Here is a 21,784-nt window from a genome sequence, read left to right on the forward strand (position 1 = left end):
GGGCAAAAGGATCTCACCGGGTAAGTGCTGTGAGTTCAAAAGAAGCATAGAGTTCCAGGAACACTTATAATGAAGTGACTGCAGTATGAAGTCCTTTTTATGTGCTTATTGTGGCACACAAGACAAGTTTGGTCAAAAGTCTGAGTTTGCTGTGGCTATGGAAACTTGGTTGGCAAATGTGCAAAAGAGAAATTAAATGTAACCAAGGAATAACAGAAAATAGTTTTAAATACCTGTTTCATAACAGTCTGATTTTGGGGCTGAGATAATGGACTAGGCTGCATACTGAGAATTAGTTTGTCTTGAGTGATACATCTTTCATTAGAAATATATTTAGCATAGTGCTTGGCACCATGCTAAGCCCAGTATTTTTGTTTGGTTGGTGCTCTGTAGACCTTACAGCTTTAAATGTAGAGGAAGATTCAGCTGAATTTTGCTGGGTATTTAAAATTCTGAATTGCCTTTTAGGTATTTTAAGAACTTGTTTCAAAGAAGGTAACTTATACCTAGGTAGGTCTGAAAAGTAGTGAGGACATTACCCAACAGTATAGCAGAGCTGGGTGCTCAAACTGAGAATCCTCTGCTCCTGTAGAGGTTCATGAACCTCTTTAGTGAGAAGAAAGGTACCTAACCTTACCTTACTTTTGATGTGGAAAAGTGTCATCTTCCCCTCATCATGCTCCTCTCTTTCTGTTAATTTCTGTTCATGTGGTGGGATCAGATACACTGGGGAATTTCATGTTCTGAACTCCCACATAACACTACCAAGGTGTTCAGAGGCTTCTGAGCAGACACTGCAGCATCTGATGCCGTGGCAGCACTGGAAACTCCTTCAGTTGTTTGAATCCACAGAATCCCAGAATGACTTTGGTTGGAATGTAAGACCTTAAAGACCATCAAGTCCCAGCCCCTCTGCCATGGGCAGGATGTCATTTACTGGATCAGGTTGCTCAGGCTCTCATCCAGCATAGCCTGGAACACTTCCAGGGATGGGACATCCCTGAATCCAGGAAGTTACAGTAGTATTGTTGTGGAATAAAGCAGTTCTTAGCACAGCTGCATCCTGAACTCTGTGTGAGTCATCCTGCTCAGCATCTGTGGGTCCCAGGTCACATCTGTGGGGTCTGTCCCCTGCCCTGCAGACTCTGTCCTTTGCAGGCAGCTCTGGTTCCCTGGTCTGACACTGCAGCGTCTTGGCCACCATCCTCCATTTGGGCTTATTGAGGCAGAAGGATTTATATCACTTAGTAGCTAATACAGTGTTTAATGTGTGTATCTGTGAGGCAAATTCCATTTTAGCTGGGTGGAAAGCAGTCAGGGATATCAATATTCCCAATATTCCTGTCCTAATGACAGCCCAGCATTCAGGATCACATTAAGGTCTCTATTGAGCTCAGCACAGTGACGCATCTTGTTGCTGGGATTTGGAAGGGTCAAATCATTTGCAAATAAGAATGGGACTTTTAAGGCTTTTGGTTGCTTTGGACACAAACTGCCGTGTCTTGAGGAGCTTTAGCAGAGCTTGGCACAGCCCCTGGTGTATCAGCTGTAGTGTAACACTGAAAGCAGAGAAAGCTGTGTGGAGCTTTGGGCTTTTGTTGCAGTGTACAAAGAATATTCTGACACACCTGGCTGCCAAATAGTGTGGCACTTGAAGCACTTTGAAGTTATTCTGCTGGATTTGGCTCTGGAGACTTCAAAGGTTTACTTAAAAAAGGAGAAGAGAGGGTTTGGCAGCGGTGGGCACTCTGTGTGTTGGTGAGATGCTCCTGTGGGAGCAGCAGGAGGTGAAGCATCAGCTTACAGACACTTGCAGAGGGGCAGAGTAAGCAAGTGCTGTTTTCCAGGAATTCCACCATTTACAGACAGGGCAGCCAGCTGAAAGCTGGTGTGTTCATAGGAACTTGTGGAAAATGCTCCTTTATTTTGTGGTTATATTCAATTATCTCATCCTTTAAAGCACACAGGAAAGCTGTAGCATTTTTCTATTATAGTTAATCTCCTTTTCTGATTAGTTGTCCATTCAGATGTGATACCACAGGGGAGGTATCAGTGGCTGAGCACAACTTCAGCAGCTCATGTGGTCTGCAATGGTATGAAATGTTTATCGGGCTCAGGAAGGAGTTTTGAGGGCATTTTGAGGGAATTTTGGGGCGGAGGAATATACGTCCTGAGTTAAATGTTGATTGAGGTGCCATCTTTTTGTGTAACTATTCTCAGATTTTTTTCCTCTAATCTTTTTTTTTCTTCTAATCTTTCCTTCAATTAATACATATTTCTTCCCATCCACGTTTAATGATTCTAAGGAGCAGTGGTTAAATCTATCATTATGTAAAATATGAGAAATGGGATTGTTGTTCTCCTGCCAGTCTTCCTAGCAAGCCTCACACACTGATTTCACAGGTGGCTTTTTGGAGGCTTCTCTAAATGTCAGGGAAAGTATGGAAGAAAATGGGCATACAGATTTAGGAGTGGTAGATGGAAAATCTGGAATAATCTTCTGAAAGGTCATGAAAATGTAGATGAGCCACTTCACTTTGCTATACCAAAGTATTAAATAGTCAAAGAAAAGGGCTACAAGAATAATGGTTTTAGCAGCATTCTGAGCAGGAATTTTAGTGGGATAGGGAGGTTTGTGTTTTAATAATTTTGTTTTGCCAAGAGAGTCTGTAAAATAGCCAAAGAGGGAGATGGCAGTGCTGTTACAGTGCTGACCCACAGGCAGCTGTGGGCACGAGTTCATCATGAACTACACTGCAACTTCTGGCACAGGGAGCAGGAAGGAGCTGCAGTTTTCTGTGCTTGTTCTTATAACTGTCTGCAATATGCAAATATCCAAGAAATTACTGTGTTTTTAACTCGTAGTTCCTTAGCACTTCATAGAAGGGAACCCACTCATGAGCTGCTCACATAACCAACTGCAGCAATGGGAAAATAGGTCAGGTATTGCAAGAGAGGCAGTCTAGGAATCTACCACTGGAAAATCAAGTCTGTCAAAAGTATAATGCAGGGGTAGCATCAGAATGCAGACAAAAATCATCTGTGCAGCAATGGAGAAAGCTGCAGAAATCCATCTCTAATGTCCTGTCTCACAGGATGGGGTGGTGCCTTCTTGAGGCAATGACAAGAAACTTGTGCACTGTCCTTTTTCTTACTCATTTGCATTCCACTGATTTCATCCCTTCTGCTTGTGGAAAAGAATAAATTCTTCAATGAGGGGTTCCCTATTGGCTTTTATAGGACTGTTCTGGAAGACTAAACCAGTTAAATGGACTCTTTTCTCTTGACATTGTTCTGTTAAATGAACAGTTGTATGCAGGGTTGTATGCAGGTGTTGTGTGGTTTTTATCTTTGACTGGACAGTACAGAGGTAAAAACCTGAGCTCAGGGGCCAGATCACTGTTGTGGTGCCCAGATGTGCTCCTGCCTTGTTCTGCACTCAGGGGCCAGGCTCCAGTGCAGAGCCTTGTCCTTAAAGCAGGCACTTGCTGTGAGATGCACGTGGAATGCTCTGCATGAAGGCTGCACTCCTGGAAAATTGCTCTGTGCAGGGGCTCTTTGGGCAGTGGAGGGGGAGTTAGAAGGACTCATTTCTTTCATCCTGAATTTCCTACAAGTTCACTGGAGGAGGTGTAGCACAGTGAGCTGTACCTGACCCACCCACCAGATCTGGAGTCAGATCTCTGTTGGTGACATCAGACTCCACATCATAAAACCAGAGAAAGTGACTGCACAGAACCATTTGAGCCTTGAAATTTTATTATCTTGTTTGCATCAACCAGTTATTCCTTTCAGCACCAATAAAAGACAAAAACCCCTCCATATTGTTTAAAATACCTTGTTTTTATCAGGTCTGTGGTTGTGGTTTTCTTGCAGGTAAAGAAACCAATGAAAATATTTAAATTTTTCCTTTTTTTTTAAATACATTTATAACAAAATGTCAGAAGGTGTGTGCTTACCATATAAAAACATTAGGTTCCAGAAGGATACAATACCGAAAAATCATTGAAATAAAAAAAGGTTATTCTTATTACAGGACTTCTAAACCTCAGCAATAATACAAGTTTTAAAAGCATCAAGATTATATTTAAAACAAAATGGCATGAAAAAGTGAGACCTTCAGTAACAATTTGACCCTCATAATTGATAAAACTGGGAGGTTTTCAAAGTGCTTGAATTGTATCTCTGTCCTCATCCTGTAGAGCCAGGAGGAGGCAAAACTGCTTTATTTCTGAGCTGATGATATGTGCTGACACTGCTGTGCTGCTGTGTGATCCAGGGTAGCTCACACACCAAACTGGGGACAGTCAGATAGGCCTCATCTGGAACACCAAACAAAGGCCATTAAAAAAAAAATCCTGATTGTAATTGTCTGTTCCTTAAATCTTACTGCCTTATCCAACAAGTAAGCCTGAGGGTCTAGCCAGACTGAGAGTGTTCCTGGGATAAAACTTTCCCCTGATACTGGCACAAGGCAGGTAAACTCATTCTGCAGCCAGCAGGACACACCTCAGGCTGCAGGCTTCTCCTGGAGCCAGGCTCTGGTAGTTTCTGTTTGGGTGCTTTAGGCAGCTTCTACCAAGTGTCCAGGCTGGGATGGAACAAAACTGGGCTCCGCTGGAAATGAGTCAAATGCCTCTTCTCCCAGCATGAGGCTGGGTGTCACCTCCCTGGTGCTCAGTGGATCCATCTCTAGTGTGTGTTTTTGAAGTGATCTAAAGTTACCAACTTTGTCAGGACCTGACACCTTCAAAACTTCTGGAAATGCTTGGTTTTCAACTGTCCTCTTTGGGCTTTTTGTTCACTTGTTCTAGAAGTGTTGTAAAATGCGAACTGAACGTGACAAACAGAAGATGTTATCTAGCTTTTGTAAAAAGATGACACTTCAGTATCCCTGGTGAGGGGCAGGTAATAAACCAAGCACAGTCTTACCACTCACTTCTTGAAGATGCCTGAAATCCCAATACAAAGTGGGATAAGCATAGTAGAGTAAGCTTAACTTGATTTCTTATATATAACATTCCACTTATAAATTGGGTCATGCTATTCATAAGCCAAGTAGGATTGACATCTGAAAAACATTTCCAGGGTTTGATGTCCTGGCTGTGGTCTCTTCACCCCAGCCCCACCCTTTTTATTATTTTTTTTTTAATATAATGCAAATATTCTATTCTATAGTGTCTGCCTAAGGCCTGTGATGATTGATATTGTGCCAGTACAGGCATTGTCTGAGTGGATTCTCTGTGGGCTGTTGGATAGAACTGTGGTGGCTGGAGTGGTGTAGGCAAAACTCATTTTTCTCCTGGAGGTCTCTGTTGTGGAAGGGGAAGCTCACTGCTACAGACACTCTCTGACCCCTGCAAGCATTGCCAAGGCATCAGAAGGCACAGGATCAATGCAAAAAACCAAGGAGTATCTGTACAGTGGTGCCACAATGCTGAACCTCCCAGCATCACTCCCTTGCAAAGTCACATCCCTAAGACAGTAAATTAGAAAGAACTACTTACACTGATTAAATGTATGTGTATTGTTTAAGAGAACATTTTACAGCTAGCCAGTTCTTGAGCACTGAGGAACTAGGAACATCAAAATCTAAAACAGTTTACTTCAAATTGGAAAAAACATTTTTCAGCGTATCTCAGAAAGTCGATGAAAGTGGCTGATTTTTCAGTCAGCACAAAGCCACGGAACAAATTTTAAAGGAATTTAGACCATGTTAGTTTTACTGTAAATAATGTAACATTGTTTGGCAGTAGTTTTGTGTTTGTATCCCACACAGTGTCAAATTCAGCTCTTGCAACTGATACTTGGTGAAATTGATATCAAATTGTAATTTACATTGTTAGGAAAACTATTAAAAATACTGTACCTTGTAGTTAGTCTTATTACTGAGAAATAGCTGCTGGACAGCACACAAATTGCTACCGGTACTGTTTGGGTTTTTTAGAAAAGATTAATAAAATACAAGCAAGGTAGAAAACAGGATTAAAAAGCACTGGTTTGGGTACAAGTTTTTCTGAATTGAGTGGAGCAATAAGAAACCCGAAAAACACATTGCACATATGTGCACCCTCTGTATAAAGACAGACGTACAAAGTGGGGAACTGGTGGTGCACTGGGGTAGTACACTAAAGTCTCTGATTCTGTAAACTTGAATTCCTAATTTTATAAAAAGGGGAACTGAGTCTGGTTCCATTTTTGAGTCCCCATGGGTTACACTTCAGACTACCCCACGGTTTGGCACAGTACACTTTTAAGAGGCAGTCTCTGCTGAAGGAACCCCAGGACTGGAAAACGAGGCATAAGATGTGTCAAGACCAGGTGCAGCGGGAGAGGGTGAGCAGTGGCCTTGCTGCCTCCTTGGAATGAGCCAATACTCTTAGTCCTGTACTCTCATGACTATTTCCAGTTTCGCTGTTTGCAAAATCAGATCTAAATACAAGTTCTGTTGTTTACTGTAGCTAACTAAGCAAGTACCAGAGGCTGTGCAGACTGAGATTTCTAATTGAGATCTATTCTGATTTAGCTCAAGCTGATTCACAGCAGGTGTAAACTAAACCAAAACAAGAGCGTTCTCAGGAGTTTGTGGGCAGCATAACTAAAACAGGTTATTTAATGGAGTACATCTAATATCGGGTTAACTCTTCTTAACACAGGGAGTTTGTAATACAAGAGGAAATAACACTAAACTTGAACAGGGGATAGGCAGAAGAAACTAAGTAATGGTTAAAACAGAAGGGGTCTCTATGTTCTCTCAACAACACAAATCATCTGAAATTAAATCCCTAAAAAAATGCCAAGTCTCGTTATGGACCTGATTCTCAGTGTTTCATTATTTTTGTTAATGTTACAGAGGCTGGGTAGGTCAGGTCGTGGGGCCAAGATGGCAGAGGGAAACCCCACATTTGAAAAGCTTTAGTGGAAAGAACCTATGAATCAGGTGGCAAGACCCCCATTCCAGTCTGTGAGTGCATAACAAATGGACAGTCATGTCTCACAGACATCAAAACAGCCTCTGTTCCTGGGAAGCAGTTACCTAAGGCCAAGAGTCACAGTTCTATTCTCTACTCTCCTGCTGGCCATGTTCCACTTCCCCTTTAAGTGTACTGATTCCTTTAGAAATTTGTCAGGTTATTCTGCCTTATCAATCATACACCGTTCTACACTTCCCCCCCCCCCCAAATGTCACTTATGTTTATTCTTACTCTATATCTAGCATGCATTTTACAATTCATTTCCCACTTACCCTTTCTAGCTAAGGCAGAATGTTGGCTCTGGTGTTATCAATGGTACTACAGGAATCTATTCACTCTACTGTAACATACATATCCCATACCATAATTCAGAACTGTCCCACACATGGGAAAGAAAAGACATTACAGGGAAACTATTTCTTCTTAAGGGAATAAGTTGCATTTAGAAAGCTGTAGGCCTGATTCTGGAGTCATCATTCAGACAAAACAGTTCATAATTTCAGTGGGAACACAGCTGGAATAAGGTTGGAACTGTGTCCTCGAAGTCTCAATTCCAAATCTTTTAATTATCCTTAAATCAGACAGGAAGATACTGGTCTGCAAATTGAAGAGAGTTGTTTGGTTTAAGGTGTACCTGTACTGCCCAGAAGGGTTCCAGTGCCAGTCCCCTTTGGCTGGGCCTGGCCTGTGCCCTCCCTTCCCTGCTGCCGTTGGCAGGTTCCTGTGCCCGGTCTCTCCGGTGCATGCAGTGCGGGCGCATGCGGCTGCTGCAAGCACGAACTACAACTGTCACAGGCTAAAGAAAGAGAAAAAGCTGCAGCTTCGTAGTTAGACAAAGAAATGATGCAAAAAACCATTGAGCGGCACTAACTCACAGACTAAGTACAAACTAAATTGTGCTATATATTAGTATAAAAACATGTTTTAGTAAGAATGGCACTGGTTCAGAAGGAATTAAGAGTTCCATCTTGGTTCCGTTCGGTCCACAGTGAAAGCATTGTAGTACAGGCCTGCCCTGTTGCCTGAGCTGCTTGTGACAGCGGCTTTTGGCCACAGCCCCTTCCATATCTTCCCTTTTTAGATCCACATTGTTGGTACTTTCTGGGAGTAGCCCAGGTCAGGTCTGGTCATCTTTCCTAACGTGGCACCAGAATAGTTCATTCTTATCCTCTGATATTTTTGAAATATCATTCATGTTTCCCTCTTCTAATCTCTCAGAGCTGGTCAGTTTTAAGGATCATCCTCTCCCGTAGACACCATGAGACGCATTGCTACTGGTAGGTGGTCTGTCAGGCCTGCCAACTGGGTAATAAAGCTGAACTCTTCCACTTCCTGCAGAAGGAGAACAAAAGTAAGACAAGGAGCTGAAAAATCAGTCTGTCATTCCACACATCAAAGCTCAGCCTCTTTGAACTACCTTAGGGTATTGTAGTGGTGTGGGACCAGCCTGGTTTGGCTGGGCTAATGGGGAGCTGCCACTCAGGGCATGGCAGTGTGCTGCAGAGGATGAGGTGAGCCATTGGTAGCGTGCAGCTGAGCTGCTCTGGATGAAACCTGTTGCACCTTTTCTTTCCATTTACAGTAACATCGGTGTTGTTCCAGACAGACTCATCTGCAGTGCTGCAGTAGGTGAGCCACGTGCAGGGTATGGCAAATAGATGTGAATGAGATCCTTGTTTTCATCATGGAAGCCTGTACAAGGCAAGGCCCTACACTAGGAAGCAGACTGTGCCCTACAAGTTCTCCCTCTGGGTAGTTCATGTCAGCTTCTGCCTACATATTGCCGAGTTGTAACTTAGGTAGGTTTATAGAGGCATAGAAGAACATCCAGACACTTGAAAAGATTAAAAAATATTCAGACGGCAGGTATGGGATAAGCATCAAGCAAAAGCTTAAAAAGAGTGAAATCAAGGTTGTTTGGTTGTTTTAGAAGAGCAGTACAGCTACCAGTGCTGCTGCTGGAATCCTCAAACTCAACTTTGTTATGTAGTAGCTTTACAAACATGGTACCTGCATGCAGAAGTGGAAAATAGCAAAGTAGCAGGTCCTCCCAGGAGTATGAGTGTCAATTCAAGCAGAACAGGCTGCAGTGCCACTCAGAGAAGTGTGCTGTGCATGTTACAGCTTTTCTGGCAACTCTGAAACTCACCACTTTCCATTCCAGGTAGAGACCTTCTTCTGTATAAAGCATGTAGTCAATCCTCCTCCCATTTCCCTTCAGTGATGCCTTCCTCCCCTTCTGACTGGAACTGTGGTTCTTGCTGGTGGGATAGACTAAGTATCCTTTCCTTCCTTCTTCACTTTCCAGCACTCTATTTCATTAAAAAAAACAAAGCAAGTTTAAATGTTTGCCCATTCTGGCCATTTACGCATTACCCAAGGTTCTCTCCAAATCCCTGGCAAGGATAATCCCAGTCCCAAAGGACTATTAAACCTATGAAGTACATCTTTCTCCAAATGTGATTTCCAGTATGATGCTGCTCTAACTGCTGACAGTGCTCTTAAAGCCTCAGGCTTGGTCTAGAGCTCCTTTGAAGCAAGGAGAACAAACACTGGGAGGGGAACCTGCTATCAGTAATATAAGGTAGCTCAGAGCCTCTGCTGATTTCCAATGTTGCTGAAACTGGCAGAGGAGGAAGTTGTTTCTTGGATTGCTTTAGTACAAACTTGAGCACTTTGATACAAACCTCTCCATTCTGATCAGCCCAATTCCTGAAATGGTAACATCCAGCTTTACAGACAGGGTATGGGTGGTTTGCAGGAACACACATCTGGGCACATGGTGGGTGGTTATCAGCAGATTCCAGCATCAGATTACTGTGTCTTTGACCCCAAGCTCTTCCTTCACTAGAAATGACAGCTTAATTTACTCGATTCCTGTTTGTGACACTGCAGACTCCTTCACATGGAGGAGTTACTCAGCAGGTGTGTTAGCACTGCCCCCACCTTCCAAGATTACCCAGCCCAAGGCCACATACAGAAGCACTCAAAACTGAGAATTGGTTTTCCACATACCAATCTTGTGTTCAAGGAAATAAAATGCTGCTCTCCCATTAAAATACTTATTTTGGTTGCTTAAACATTACCTGTAGGTTTTAAACAGAACGCTGTTAAGGCCCTGAGCAACTTGATCTAACTTGGAACTGAGCCCGGCTTCGAATGTGACCTTGGATTGGGTACCCCACAAGGGTCCCTGTCACTCTGTTTTTACAGTAATTCTGTTGCTGTTGTGTTGGATTTTGAAGGAAACTTGCTTTACCATCCTGTGATCTATTTAAAAGCTGTGCCAAAGGAGCATAGAGGGGAACAGCCCCAGGCAGGACTGGGACCCGCCCGTGCCGCAGTTTGTGCACAGGTGACATCAAGTCCAGCACAGGTGAGTGGCACAGCCCACACAGAGAAGGGCTGCTCAGCCTGTGGTTTTGCTGTATCTGCCTTAAAACACAAACTTTCAAAACCACCTCCTCAAAAATCTCCTTCCTTTACTCACCTGCCAAAACCTGAGCTCACGGTTCTGTGGTTTCCCTTGTAAGAGTTGATTTTGCCCTAAAGCTGCATCATCAACTCTTGCAGGAGAAACACTGAGCCATGAACTTGGGTTCTAGCAGGCACAAAGCCTTTAATTTCACCTGGGGAAAAAATAGGATATTTTTGATCACCCAGTTTTTAAGACTTGACTTGGATGGGTTCTATGGGGCTGGGTTCAGGATTTTTTTAAATGCATTTATGTGATTAGAGAATGGAGGAAAAACAAGGGACAAGCACTTGTGATATGTTTTAATGTGTGAGATTCAGATGGTTCCTTTGTCAAATTTTGGGGTTTTGGGAAGACCTGATTGGTGTAAGAGGGGACCCAGCACTGGCTACAGTTGATTAGTTCTCAAGTAGTGTTATAATCTCTAAGTTTGGGTCAATTGATACATTTGAGGTGCACTTTAGGTGCTACAGCAGATAACAGTGACAAAACTCTGATCATCTGATCAAAACTTTTCTTAACCCCCCTTTGGACCTAGGAAGGTATTGAGCTCACTATAATCAGTTTATGAAAGTAATCTTTCTTTTATGCGTTGCTTTGCTTAATTAATAACTCACATTAAATTAGCTTATTGTCTGCACCCTATTTTGATTCTCCAAAGAGCTCTTGCAAATGATTCACTTCCTTAGATTGTTTTATCTAGGTTCAAGGAAGTAAGTTCTTTGATGGTATTGACCTCTTTCAAAATTTGTATTTATATTTAGCAAAGCTAATTAAGTAACAAAATAGAAGAAACTGCTGATTAGCTCTGCAGCACTACTGCAAAAAAATCTTATTTGCATTAATTTAAAACATGAATTTGTTTCAGCTTCAGTTATGTCTTTTAAAAAGTCTGTGAATCCTGGGTATTCACTTAAACTGCACAAGTGTCATGGAAGAGAAATATTAATTTCAAATATATGAGGGAAGCAAATTGTAAATGTGCATGCACATGCTGCTGCTGAGAAACTGCACCTCTCTGTGCACAGGGGTTTGCTGTTTGTCTCTCCAGGAAGTTGACAGGACAGCTGTGCTGGCACTTAAATTCTGACAATTTGAGAGAACATTTCTAATCATGACTGAGTTGCACAACTAAACTTCAGTTTTATCAGAATAACTGTCTTCGTTCATAGGATACAAAGAAAAGGAGAATAAAATAATTGGAGCTTTGTTTTTCCCTGACAAGGTTTTAGTCCCAAATACCCCAGAGCTGGAGTGTGAAAGCCTCATCCCTCTGTTGGTTGTGTGGTGCTGACCCAGCTGCAGTGAGCAAAGCAGCACCCAGAGCAGTGACTGGAAGGGAACCAGAAAGCAAAACTCCCTCATCCCAAACCTCAAGGGACCATCTCTCATTCTGGCCAGAAGCACCTGAGCTAAGGAAAGTTTTTCTCACTGGTACTGAAACTTTTAGCCCAGAACTGTGAGCCCCTGTCCAGCCGAGGAGACTGGAAAAAATTGCATTTAAATTTTTTCTTAGCTGTGCTGGAATGTGCTCTCCTAGCCCTGCCTCTGGTCAGGGTTCAGAGGTAAAAATTCCAGTGCTTAACCTAAAGAAGACCCTCATCTCTCTGAGATGGGATTATTTGTGTGCATTTCTTGAAGCCTTGCTGAGCAGAAGCTTGTGTGGCTTCCAGGACTGTGGCAGGGCCCAGGTAGTTATATCTAGCTAATTAATTGTTTGATAATTAGAAATTACTTTCTCATTATTTGTACCAAATCTGTTGTTCTAGTCCAATGTTTTAGGCACACTGTGCTTAAAGCAAAAGAGATGGTTAAGAACGAGTTGTTCTGCTGCTTTTATGGCCTATTTATTTTAGTAATGTGAAATACCTAATTTTATTTATAAACCAGAGAAGAGTGCTGATGAAGAATTAATTCTCTGGATAGCTGATATTGCCAGTTTAAATGTCTGTAAAACTTTATCAAGGTTTATTATTGAACATTTTGAGAATGGATCAGTTCTAGGAGGTACCCTGGTTTGCTGTGTATATGATCAGTTTTTGTTAGCTAGATAGTGGCCCACAGCCACTGTGTTATTTAACATTTAAATGTCTTTAAAACACAGATCCCATTAATTGCTTTAAATTTCCCTGAATTTCTTTGCAAATTCCCTGTTTGCCAGTCCTTTGCAGAGACAGCAGGACAGGCTCCCTTGGCCTCTCATGGAAACCATGGCCTCTCCAATCCGTGAGCCCCTCCACAGGACGCACACAAGCAGAGCCCTGTCCTCCTGCAGAGCTGCAGGAAGAGCCAGGGGAAGTTACAGTCTCATAGAGGGTTATTTCATCAGTGCAAAAGAACTATAACACATTGCAGAAAACTGAAAGCCAACCCTATCTGACTTAGAGAACCAACCTCTCTTCCTGCCCCTTTTATCCTCTTCCCCAAACACTCCTGGGTAAAAATGTGATTATTTGGTTTGTTTTCAGTCTATAAAATACATTTCAGCAAGCAATGAACTTGCATTTTATAGAATTAAAACATGTGGAAAGGTTAGGAATTGCATACTTCTGTAGGTTATCTGGGGTGCACACTTCTTCATCATATAATCCTTCAGGATCCAACAGGGTACCTGTGAACAGAAAGGGAGATGTGAGTGTCCCAGCAGAGCTCCTGGGAGGTGCCTCTTGGGAAGCTTGCAGAGACACAGGTCTATGGGAGAGGGAACTGCTCTGAGAGCACAGTGTGTCCACTTCTCTCTCCAGACCTCCCTACTGCCTGACACCTTGGAGATGTCTCCACACCTCCACTTTCTCTGCCCCCATGACTCTAATTTGTTTTTCTCTTACCACAGAGTAAAGCCTCATTATTGAAAGGCTCTACGTATCTTTAGTATCTTCACAGTTATTAAAGCTCCTCTGGAGAAAGTATTAATTCCTGTTCTAAAACTTCCATAAGTTCAACTGAGTCTCACCAGGTATTAATATATCAGAGTTCCAGGAAATCTTTTATAATACAAACCTTACAAATTCATAGAGTTCATTTGCTTTGTTACATCCTCACTGACAGTATTTATTGAGCAAATGGAACACTGAGCAGAAGCTGCAGGCTTTCACTGCATGCATGAAGTACAGAAACAATAATTTGGCTACCTTCCCCTCTGAGTAATCTAGGGATTATTTTAAAAGTAGAATGTATGGGGGGAAGGCATCCGGGTAGCTCGATGCATGACTTCTAGAATGCGGACTGCAGTTCAAGATCTCTGGTTCTTAATTATCCTTCCACAAGGTATTGTTAAGGTCTATAAAATTTATGGTATAGAAATACTGCTTATAAATATTTGTTCTCCACCAAATTCTTTGTACTGGTCAGCTGAAGCAGCTGCTGCTTGGAGCTGGCAGTTTGACAGACAGGGAGGTGTCCCCACACTCAGCTAGAGAAGGTCTTACCAATTGCCCAAGGCTTATCCTCCCCAGGACCAACTCGACACGGGTCTTTGTAGTGTGTAAACAGAGAATGCTGCTGCTCCAGCTTGTCCTCTGCAGGGAAAGAACAACCCCAAGAAAAGACACATCAGCTCCTGGTTGTGAACCTGCGCACAGCTGTGTGTTCTGCCACAGGAGCAGCACCAGGCCCTTGTTTCTCCTCAGTACCAGAACCCTAAATACATGGGCTTGATTTGAGTCACTTCAGCCACAGCTTTACTGCACAGCAGGATCTTTCCTTGGTCAGAAATTCCAGCAAATGCCTGCTATTAACAGTGCTTTCTTGTGCTTTCTTACAAAGTCTTTTCAATGGAAGATATTTTTGGTAGTTTTTAGCTCTAAGCTGAAGTGGAAGTTTTCCAGTGTATCTTCTCCCTCTGCCATTGCCATTATTTGCTTACACAGTACAAAACTCTTGTTGATATAGAACACCCAGAGGAGAGCTGGGCTGGCTTCCCAATGGCAAAGGAAGTGCCTGTTTGTGGGCATATTTACATATCTCAGTAAGTTTGAAGATAAAACCTTATGCTTTCTTTGCTTCAGAATTCACTGACTGAATGTTTTCCAAGCTATAACAGATACTAGAAAGGACAGGCAATAGATAATTTGCTTGGGGCGTTATCCACAGCATTAAAGCCATTCTAAACATAATCAGCATGACTTATCAAACTTTAAATTAAGTTCTTCCTAGTTGCTACTGTGCTCCTTGCATTGAAAGCATACAGCAAATCAAGATCCTAGGATCACTTGGTAAGATATCGCACAAAACTGCACATTTCAGACCCTGAGCAAACCAGCAAGATCCTCTTCTGTGTGTGCTGCTTATCAACACAATCCCCACAGCTGAGAGACAAACAGGAACTTGAAAAATGCCAGCGGCAACAATTCCACTACTACATGTCAAAGAAACTGCAAACGGCTCCTGAAAACTTCCTCACAGCACTTACACCTTTTATAAGGCCAGAACATCTTAGCAACACTTGAAGACTCTCTCTTGGGAAATTATTCACCTGAGTTTGGAGCTGCTGCTGTCATGCATTTGTCACTGTTTATGCCAAGAGCACATGTGAAAATGGGAAATAAAGTCCAAAACAAAACTCTGAACTGTGAGCTGAGTCTCTTGATAGAGTCCAGCTCACATACCAAGGACCACATCAAATCTCCTCATGTAAAACTCTGCTCTTGCCAAGGAAGAAGCTGCTGATCTCTTGCTGAACAAAAAGGTGGAGTGGAGCAGTGCTGTGCTCACAGCTGTTGGCTCATTTGCCATTTTGTTATTCAGAGTCTTTAGTACAGCTGACTGACAGTTCATCTGTCTCATTACATCTTTCCAGCTAGCTCTCAGTCTTGAGAACATCCTCAGAACTGCAAGGAGATTGAAAAACTAATTTTTAGGGAATCCTGGAGTTGTGGCAGATGACTGGAGGACTGGCCCTCCCTAAGTTCTGCCATGTGGGCAACACAGGGAATTGCTCTTTCTGTCTGAGCAGTCAATTGGTTTGTTTAATGTTTATGGAAAAATAGATGAAATCTTTGTCATTTTTCATTTGTACAAATTTTCCCTTGTTGTATCATATGTCTAAAGAATCTTCCTCAAAACCAAGATAGATTAAAATATATTACTTTACAACTGTGGGGCTGACCATGACAAGTCACAGCTGATGACACAAAACTTTACCCATCTGACTGGAAGGCTTTTTTTCTTATGCTAAAACATTTGAAAACATAATAGACATTTACACAAATCAGTCCAAAGCAACATGACTCAAGACTTTTACACAGATCAGTCCAAAGCAACATGACAGTGAGTAACTTTCTGATAACATTCCCACTAAGTGTGAATTCCCTGTGTGAATCTTGCCATAATGTTCTGTAAAGCTGGAAGGGAACACTGAGTTGCAGAAAATTTGTCATAAGCATAAGGTCACTCATGGACCTAAAGATCTTTAAAAACTGTACTGTCAATATAACTAAGAATAGAAGCTTGGTATTCACTGAAACATTAATTAGCTGCTGTATCAGTCTGTGGAGTGGGAAAGGATACAGAAAAGCACAAAGAGAATTACAGGAAGCTGATTATTGCTTTAAAAAAACTTAAGATACTCAATTAATGTATAATGCTAACAAATGTTCCTAAAACAATGAGTAATGTAAAAAGGGAGTAGAGAACTTTAAAATATTGCATTAGTCTTGCTTAGTACATATGGAAAGAAAGCAATCTGAAAATAAAAAATAACTTAGCCAGCTTAATTCCAGTTTCCAGGCTGGGTGCATTTTAAAGGGACGGGTAATGTAAATAAGCATCAGAGATAGCAAAGATAAAATTAATTTTTATAACCCATTTTTCAATCCTCTTTAGCAGTAGTTGCAATGTTTACAACTATTATTTGCAAAAGCAAATTGTTATTTTTACCTTTTCATTAAAAAGACAGCTCAGAATTGCATTAATTATGCTCTGTGCTTCTTGTGCAAGATCTTGGGTAGAGTGCCAACACTTCCCAGGTGGAGAGTCCTGACCATATGTTCTGCCTCACAGCCTCACTCCCATCTCCCTCTCCTCGTGCTGCAGAGCTCATTCACTCTCCATTTGTGATCTGACTGGGCAGCCTCCCATTTAGTTTGCAGCAGCTTGTTTGTTTCCTTGATGGACACCTTTGCCTCCAGGCCACTCCATCCAGCCAACAACAGTGTAAGTGAAATGGCCAAATCACAGCAGATGTTTTTCTATTTGTGTCCCCAGCTTCTGCCTCCCTTGCCTGGCACTGCTGCAGCCTCCTCGGCTGTGTGGCAGCTCGGGCAGCTGAAGAGCTGTTATTGACCATTTCCTTCCTGTGTTCCCTCAAAAACTCACTACCACTGCTGCATTATTCTTCACCCTAAGATGTGTTTGCCTGACTACAGCATTCTGTAGCCACTGCCACTTACTGCTCCTCTCCACCAGCCAGAGCAGGGGCCAGCACTCAAACCATTCCGAGTTCACTTGGGAGCCTGAGTTGTGATGGATTTACTGTTTGTACATATGAGCTGGAAGCGACTGAGAGAAGGGCTGGGCTTTGGGCTGGTGGTCTTTTCTACCTAACTTTGCTAAAATCCTCCATTTCAAGTGTCTGATTGACTGACAAGTAATGAGAATAGAGGTAACAGTTTGGAGGTTTTTAGATCAGGCAGTGCTTTTTGTTAAAATTGCTTCTAGTACAGTTGTTGCCCCCTATCTCAGTTACCTGAGACTTCTTATAAAGACTACAGAATCCACTGGGTGCTGCTGCCAAATTCACCTTTCATCCACAAAGCCTGATCTGAGTTGCTGAATCCCACTTTGGCAGCTGCAGTCTGAGCTCCCCTGGGCAGTGTCCCTGCGATGAGCCCCCGCCCTGTACCTGCCCCCTGCTCCCTGCGGCAGCATTTCAGCTGTGGCCCCTCACAGCCATGTGCAGCTCCAGCCCAGCCGGGAGCTCTGCTGGGTGCCTGAGCTGGACAGAGCAGGGAGGCACACAGGATACACAGACACAACTCTGCACTCCTCATTGGCAATTTAACTGTTACATAGCATAATATTCATTTTGGAAAAAGCTTCCATCTCTGTGAACTCACCCACCCATTAATTATGGTTTTGTGGAGTTCTTTTCCTAGTACCCTCAGCATCCAATTAAAAGAAAAAAAACAAATTTCTTAAAATAAAAAAACCCAAAAGTACATAGCATGAGTTAATTTTTTTCTAAGACTGATCCAGCAATGTTGAATTCTCTCTGCAGCATTATCTCCTATGTCTGTACATATGTACTACCAAATTATTTTTAACTGCATGAATTTACTACTTTTTCTACACGTCTCTCATCAGGAACTAAAAGTGTTGGATAGTAAATGTCTACCTAATTCAAGTAAAGCTAAACCATTGGATCTGTCCTCATTATTGCTACCACAAGACACAAATTATTGCTTTTTTTGCCTTAAAACCCATCATGCTTAATAATTCCACAGAGCTCAAGGGATGAGCCAAGGGGAGTAGCTCAGACCTAAAACTCATACCTATTTTAGAAGTGTCTGCAGCAATTAAGTTTTTCCTAGCAAAAGCCATTCATAATTTAGTATATAGTCATATACTGCTAAAACCCACAGGGATCAAGGACATTCCTATTCCTTTTCAGGACTGGTACACACCAGGAGAAGGCAAACTTTGTCTTACCAGAGGAGCAGTTATCAAAGTTGAGATCTCCACAGAGTACATCAAAAGCCACCAGCTCCTCTGGATTGGCTGTACTGGAGGAGGAGGTAGATTTTCTGAATTCAGACAGCCAATCTTGAAGCATATCCAGCTGCTCACATCGAACAGTAGTGTCTCCTGTAGCAAACAAACAAACAAAAGAAGGAGTAAGACCTCCTGTTAGGATGTTACTCAGCCATGTAGGAGTTGCTGAGCCATTGGCAGACATCCTGAGAAAAAGGCTGCAAGATAAGAAATGGTGTGGCCAGAAGGGCACTCACAGTGCTGAGCCAGTTAGGAACTCCATTAGGAACCACACTTACTTTTTGATGGTTTTAAGTATCTCCTTCTGGAACCAGGCACATTTGAAAAAATGAGAAGACAAGTTCCCTGTGCTGCAGACAACCACCCAAACCAGTGATGTTTCTTGTCACAGGAGAATCTGATGCAGTATATTTATAATCAGGAGCTCAGAGTTATAATCCTACTTCAGTCAGAACTAGACACCATGTTCTGGGGTAAATCACTTGATCTTGCTTTGCTTTCTAATTTTTAAAAAGGAAAAGTTTAGCTTTCAAGGGTATATATATATACATCAATGGTACATTCAGCTTACTTTTACTGTAGTAGTCCATCTGAGGAAAGGTTCTATTTATGGTCAAGAGGAGAATGCCTAAACTGGAAGTATTCTTTCATCTTTTTAGAGGTACATGTTGGAAATAGATTTAGGTAGGCAGAAATTCAGAATTAAAGAACCAGATTCTTTTCACAGTTCTGGGGAGCTACACCAGGATGTGCCCTGTTCTACATGGAAGGGCTGAGATTGATTGGTTGCCAAATGGAACCATCTGACTGACACACAAACCAGCTCTTTAATTACAGCAACTAACCACACTTAACTTTGAGCACATTAGGTGACATGAAGTCTAACAAGAAATGATTACTGTCTCTCTTTTACAATGATTACAGCAAATCATTTTGATGTGGACAGAGGAGCAGAAATATACATTCTAGAAACAATTCTTTACCACATTGTCTTTCCTTCTGTATTTTTTTCACTGTCCCTAGAGTCAACAGCTATAATTCTGCTTGTTTCAAACTTCTAAAAGTATGTCAAGTCAGAACAACAATATTTTTCTTCAAATAAAAGATTTCTTTTCAAATACCAGAATCAGAAGGAAAAGCAGCAAGCCCAAAATTATTTAGCCTGAGTAGAATTTTACTTTGACATAATTGACTACTTTTGTAAAGCCTGTTTACTTATGTACGTCCAGAGCTGCTTTCAGAGGCCACTGTGGAGATGGTGAATATTTAAGTCTGCACCCTCACAGTTTATTAATCACTCATCTCAACTGCAGCTGTCACCAGCACTCTTTAGAGACTCTTTAAAAGTGAGCTCTGCAGCATTAGCATTGTCACTGCACTAGCACACAGGCTCTGGCCATGAGGGCTTCACCTTCCCACCACTATTACCCCGAGAAAAGCTGGAATTTCAACATCATCTCAGGGCAGGGGTGAGCAGGGAGGTGTTAAAGCAACAGTTAAATACAAACAGAATCAGAAATGTTCAACCAAGGATTATTTGATATGGCACTAAATAATTAAAAGAAATATTAAAAAGACCATGACTAGGGAAAGAGGGTTTTAAGTAGGTTCTGACATTGACTCACCTCTTCAGGCTGGTAATTCCAACAGCAAAATATCTGATCTTTTTCTTCTGTTTGTGTTACTCCTAACAAGCTTTACCAGCTGGGCCATAATATAAAATCAGATGTGCTTCCCAGATCTATTCCCTAACCCACAGTTTCTAGTTACTTGTACCCCAGGTTTCCATTGTACCCTCCTCACACAGCTTGACACAAAGTACTCTTGGGAAAGCCCCTGCTATGACAGCACAAGAAAGCCCCACAGTGAAGATGGAGCTACACAAAAGCACAGGAAATAGGTCACGTGGAATAAATAGAGCCTGGAGCAGGTGACACTCACCACAAAAGGTGTGCGTGACAACAGATCCATCCTGCTTAGATTAAGATAGGGGCAAAATCACAGATTCATGGAATGCATGAGCTTGTGAAAGGGACCTCTGCAGATCATCCACTCCAACCCTTCTGCCCAAGCAGGGGTCACCTACAGCAGGTTGTTCAGGACCATGTCCAGTCAGGTTTTGAAAATCTCCATACTTGCAGACTCCATAACCTCTGGGTAGCCTGTTCCGGTGCTTTGTCGTTCTTGCAATAAAACCCTTTTTCCTGTGTTTAAATGGCATTTCAGTTTGTGCCCAGTGCCTCTGGTCCCATTACTGGACTCCAGTGAGGAGAGGCTGCCTCCATGTGTTCCCTGCACCCTCCCATCACTATTTACACTTGGACTAGAGTTTTCTCCTGAACCTGTCCCAGCTTTCTCATTCCTGGTGAAGCTCATTCAAATTCATGGACTGTCCTCCTTTTGCAGCATCTGAATCTTCTTCTCCTGTCTCATCTCCTTTGGCTGTACATTTCCTGACCTGCCATTGCTTCCTCATAAGATAACTTTTAAGCTTGGTGCTTGTTGACAAGAATGCAGTAAAATCTCATTCCCCACAAAGTCCCAATTACATAAATTTCTTCATTTTCTAAGATGCACTCTTACATTCCTGAATGGCCAAGGATTTTTTTACTCATTTTCTGTGAATTATCCATCTGGCATGGCTTCACCAAATGAGAAATAAAATAATAGGGCCATTGCCACATGGGCATAAAACTCAGGCACCAACCTGTCCCAGATCAATGAGAAAAATACAGCAAACCCACTTAACTGAAACACAAAAAGGCAAAATTCTCCAACAGAAAAATCTTGAGAAAAACAAGACACACAGGCAAAATTACGTGTCTGATAAGATGCATTGCTGTTACTGGAAAAGCATTAACTGCACAGTGACATATATCTCTCTCTGAGGATGCTGAGCCCTTCTAACAGCCCTGTACAGCTTTTCACCTCAGGGCTCGGCAGGTAAACAGCAGCCTTGGAGCTCTGGGAACATGACTTCCATCTGCCTTGAGCAAAGTGTGGACTTGTAACATCCCAGCATCCCTGACTATCCCCACTAGAGGTCATAGAAGTAATTGCTCTTCAGGGCACTACTGGGAGCAGGGGCATGTAGTCAGCTACATTTCCAGGACACAAGATGGGATTTCTAATGAATCCCTCTAATGAATCACTGGAATGTAATTGTTTCCTGAGATTAGAATTACGCAGCTCACTGCAGCTCTCAGCAGATACTGCAGGTATCCCCATGCAAAAGTTTCTACTCAGATCTGAGTCTCAGCAGCTCCCAATGATCAATAGCTCAGGAGATGAGGATAAGTGAACTCAGCAGACACCTGAGCAGAAGAGAAGCCAAAGTTGTGTCCAGCACACTCAGGGGAACAGACAGTTCAGTAAATACTAACAGAAGAGAACTATTTAGTAACTCCCAACAAAGGTTCAACTCCTTAAACATTCAGATAGAATCAGTGATCTGACTGTCTCCAGGGATTAGCCAAAGAATACAGATTTGTGCTAATTGCTCTGCACTCTTTTTTTCAGTAACTGGCCTGGAAAAATGCACATAATTGTGTTGTGACGGGTTCCTGCAGTCAGCATTTCCAAATTCTCTGAAAGCTCCTTTCAGCCTCAAATTTTGTAGAAGGAT

General features: G+C 42.2%; 1 protein-coding gene across 1 annotated transcript in view; it reads right to left on the reverse strand.

The window, feature by feature from the left end:
- Window positions 1-5,143: 5,143 nt before the first annotated feature.
- The window catches only part of SMPD3 (sphingomyelin phosphodiesterase 3), a 33,143-nt gene continuing 16,502 nt past the window's right edge, over window positions 5,144-21,784 (reverse strand). Inside the window, exons 3-7 of the mRNA XM_066327823.1 lie at window positions 18,097-18,252; window positions 13,878-13,967; window positions 12,997-13,060; window positions 9,124-9,286; window positions 5,144-8,306 (exon numbers count right to left, since the gene is read on the reverse strand). Of these exons, the coding sequence (XP_066183920.1) occupies window positions 8,205-8,306; window positions 9,124-9,286; window positions 12,997-13,060; window positions 13,878-13,967; window positions 18,097-18,252 (575 nt within the window). The 3' untranslated portion in view covers window positions 5,144-8,204. The remainder of the gene's footprint in view (window positions 8,307-9,123; window positions 9,287-12,996; window positions 13,061-13,877; window positions 13,968-18,096; window positions 18,253-21,784) is intronic.

Source organism: Sylvia atricapilla, chromosome 12 (genome assembly GCF_009819655.1).
Source record: "Sylvia atricapilla isolate bSylAtr1 chromosome 12, bSylAtr1.pri, whole genome shotgun sequence".
Classification (NCBI taxonomy): Eukaryota; Metazoa; Chordata; class Aves; order Passeriformes; family Sylviidae; genus Sylvia; species Sylvia atricapilla.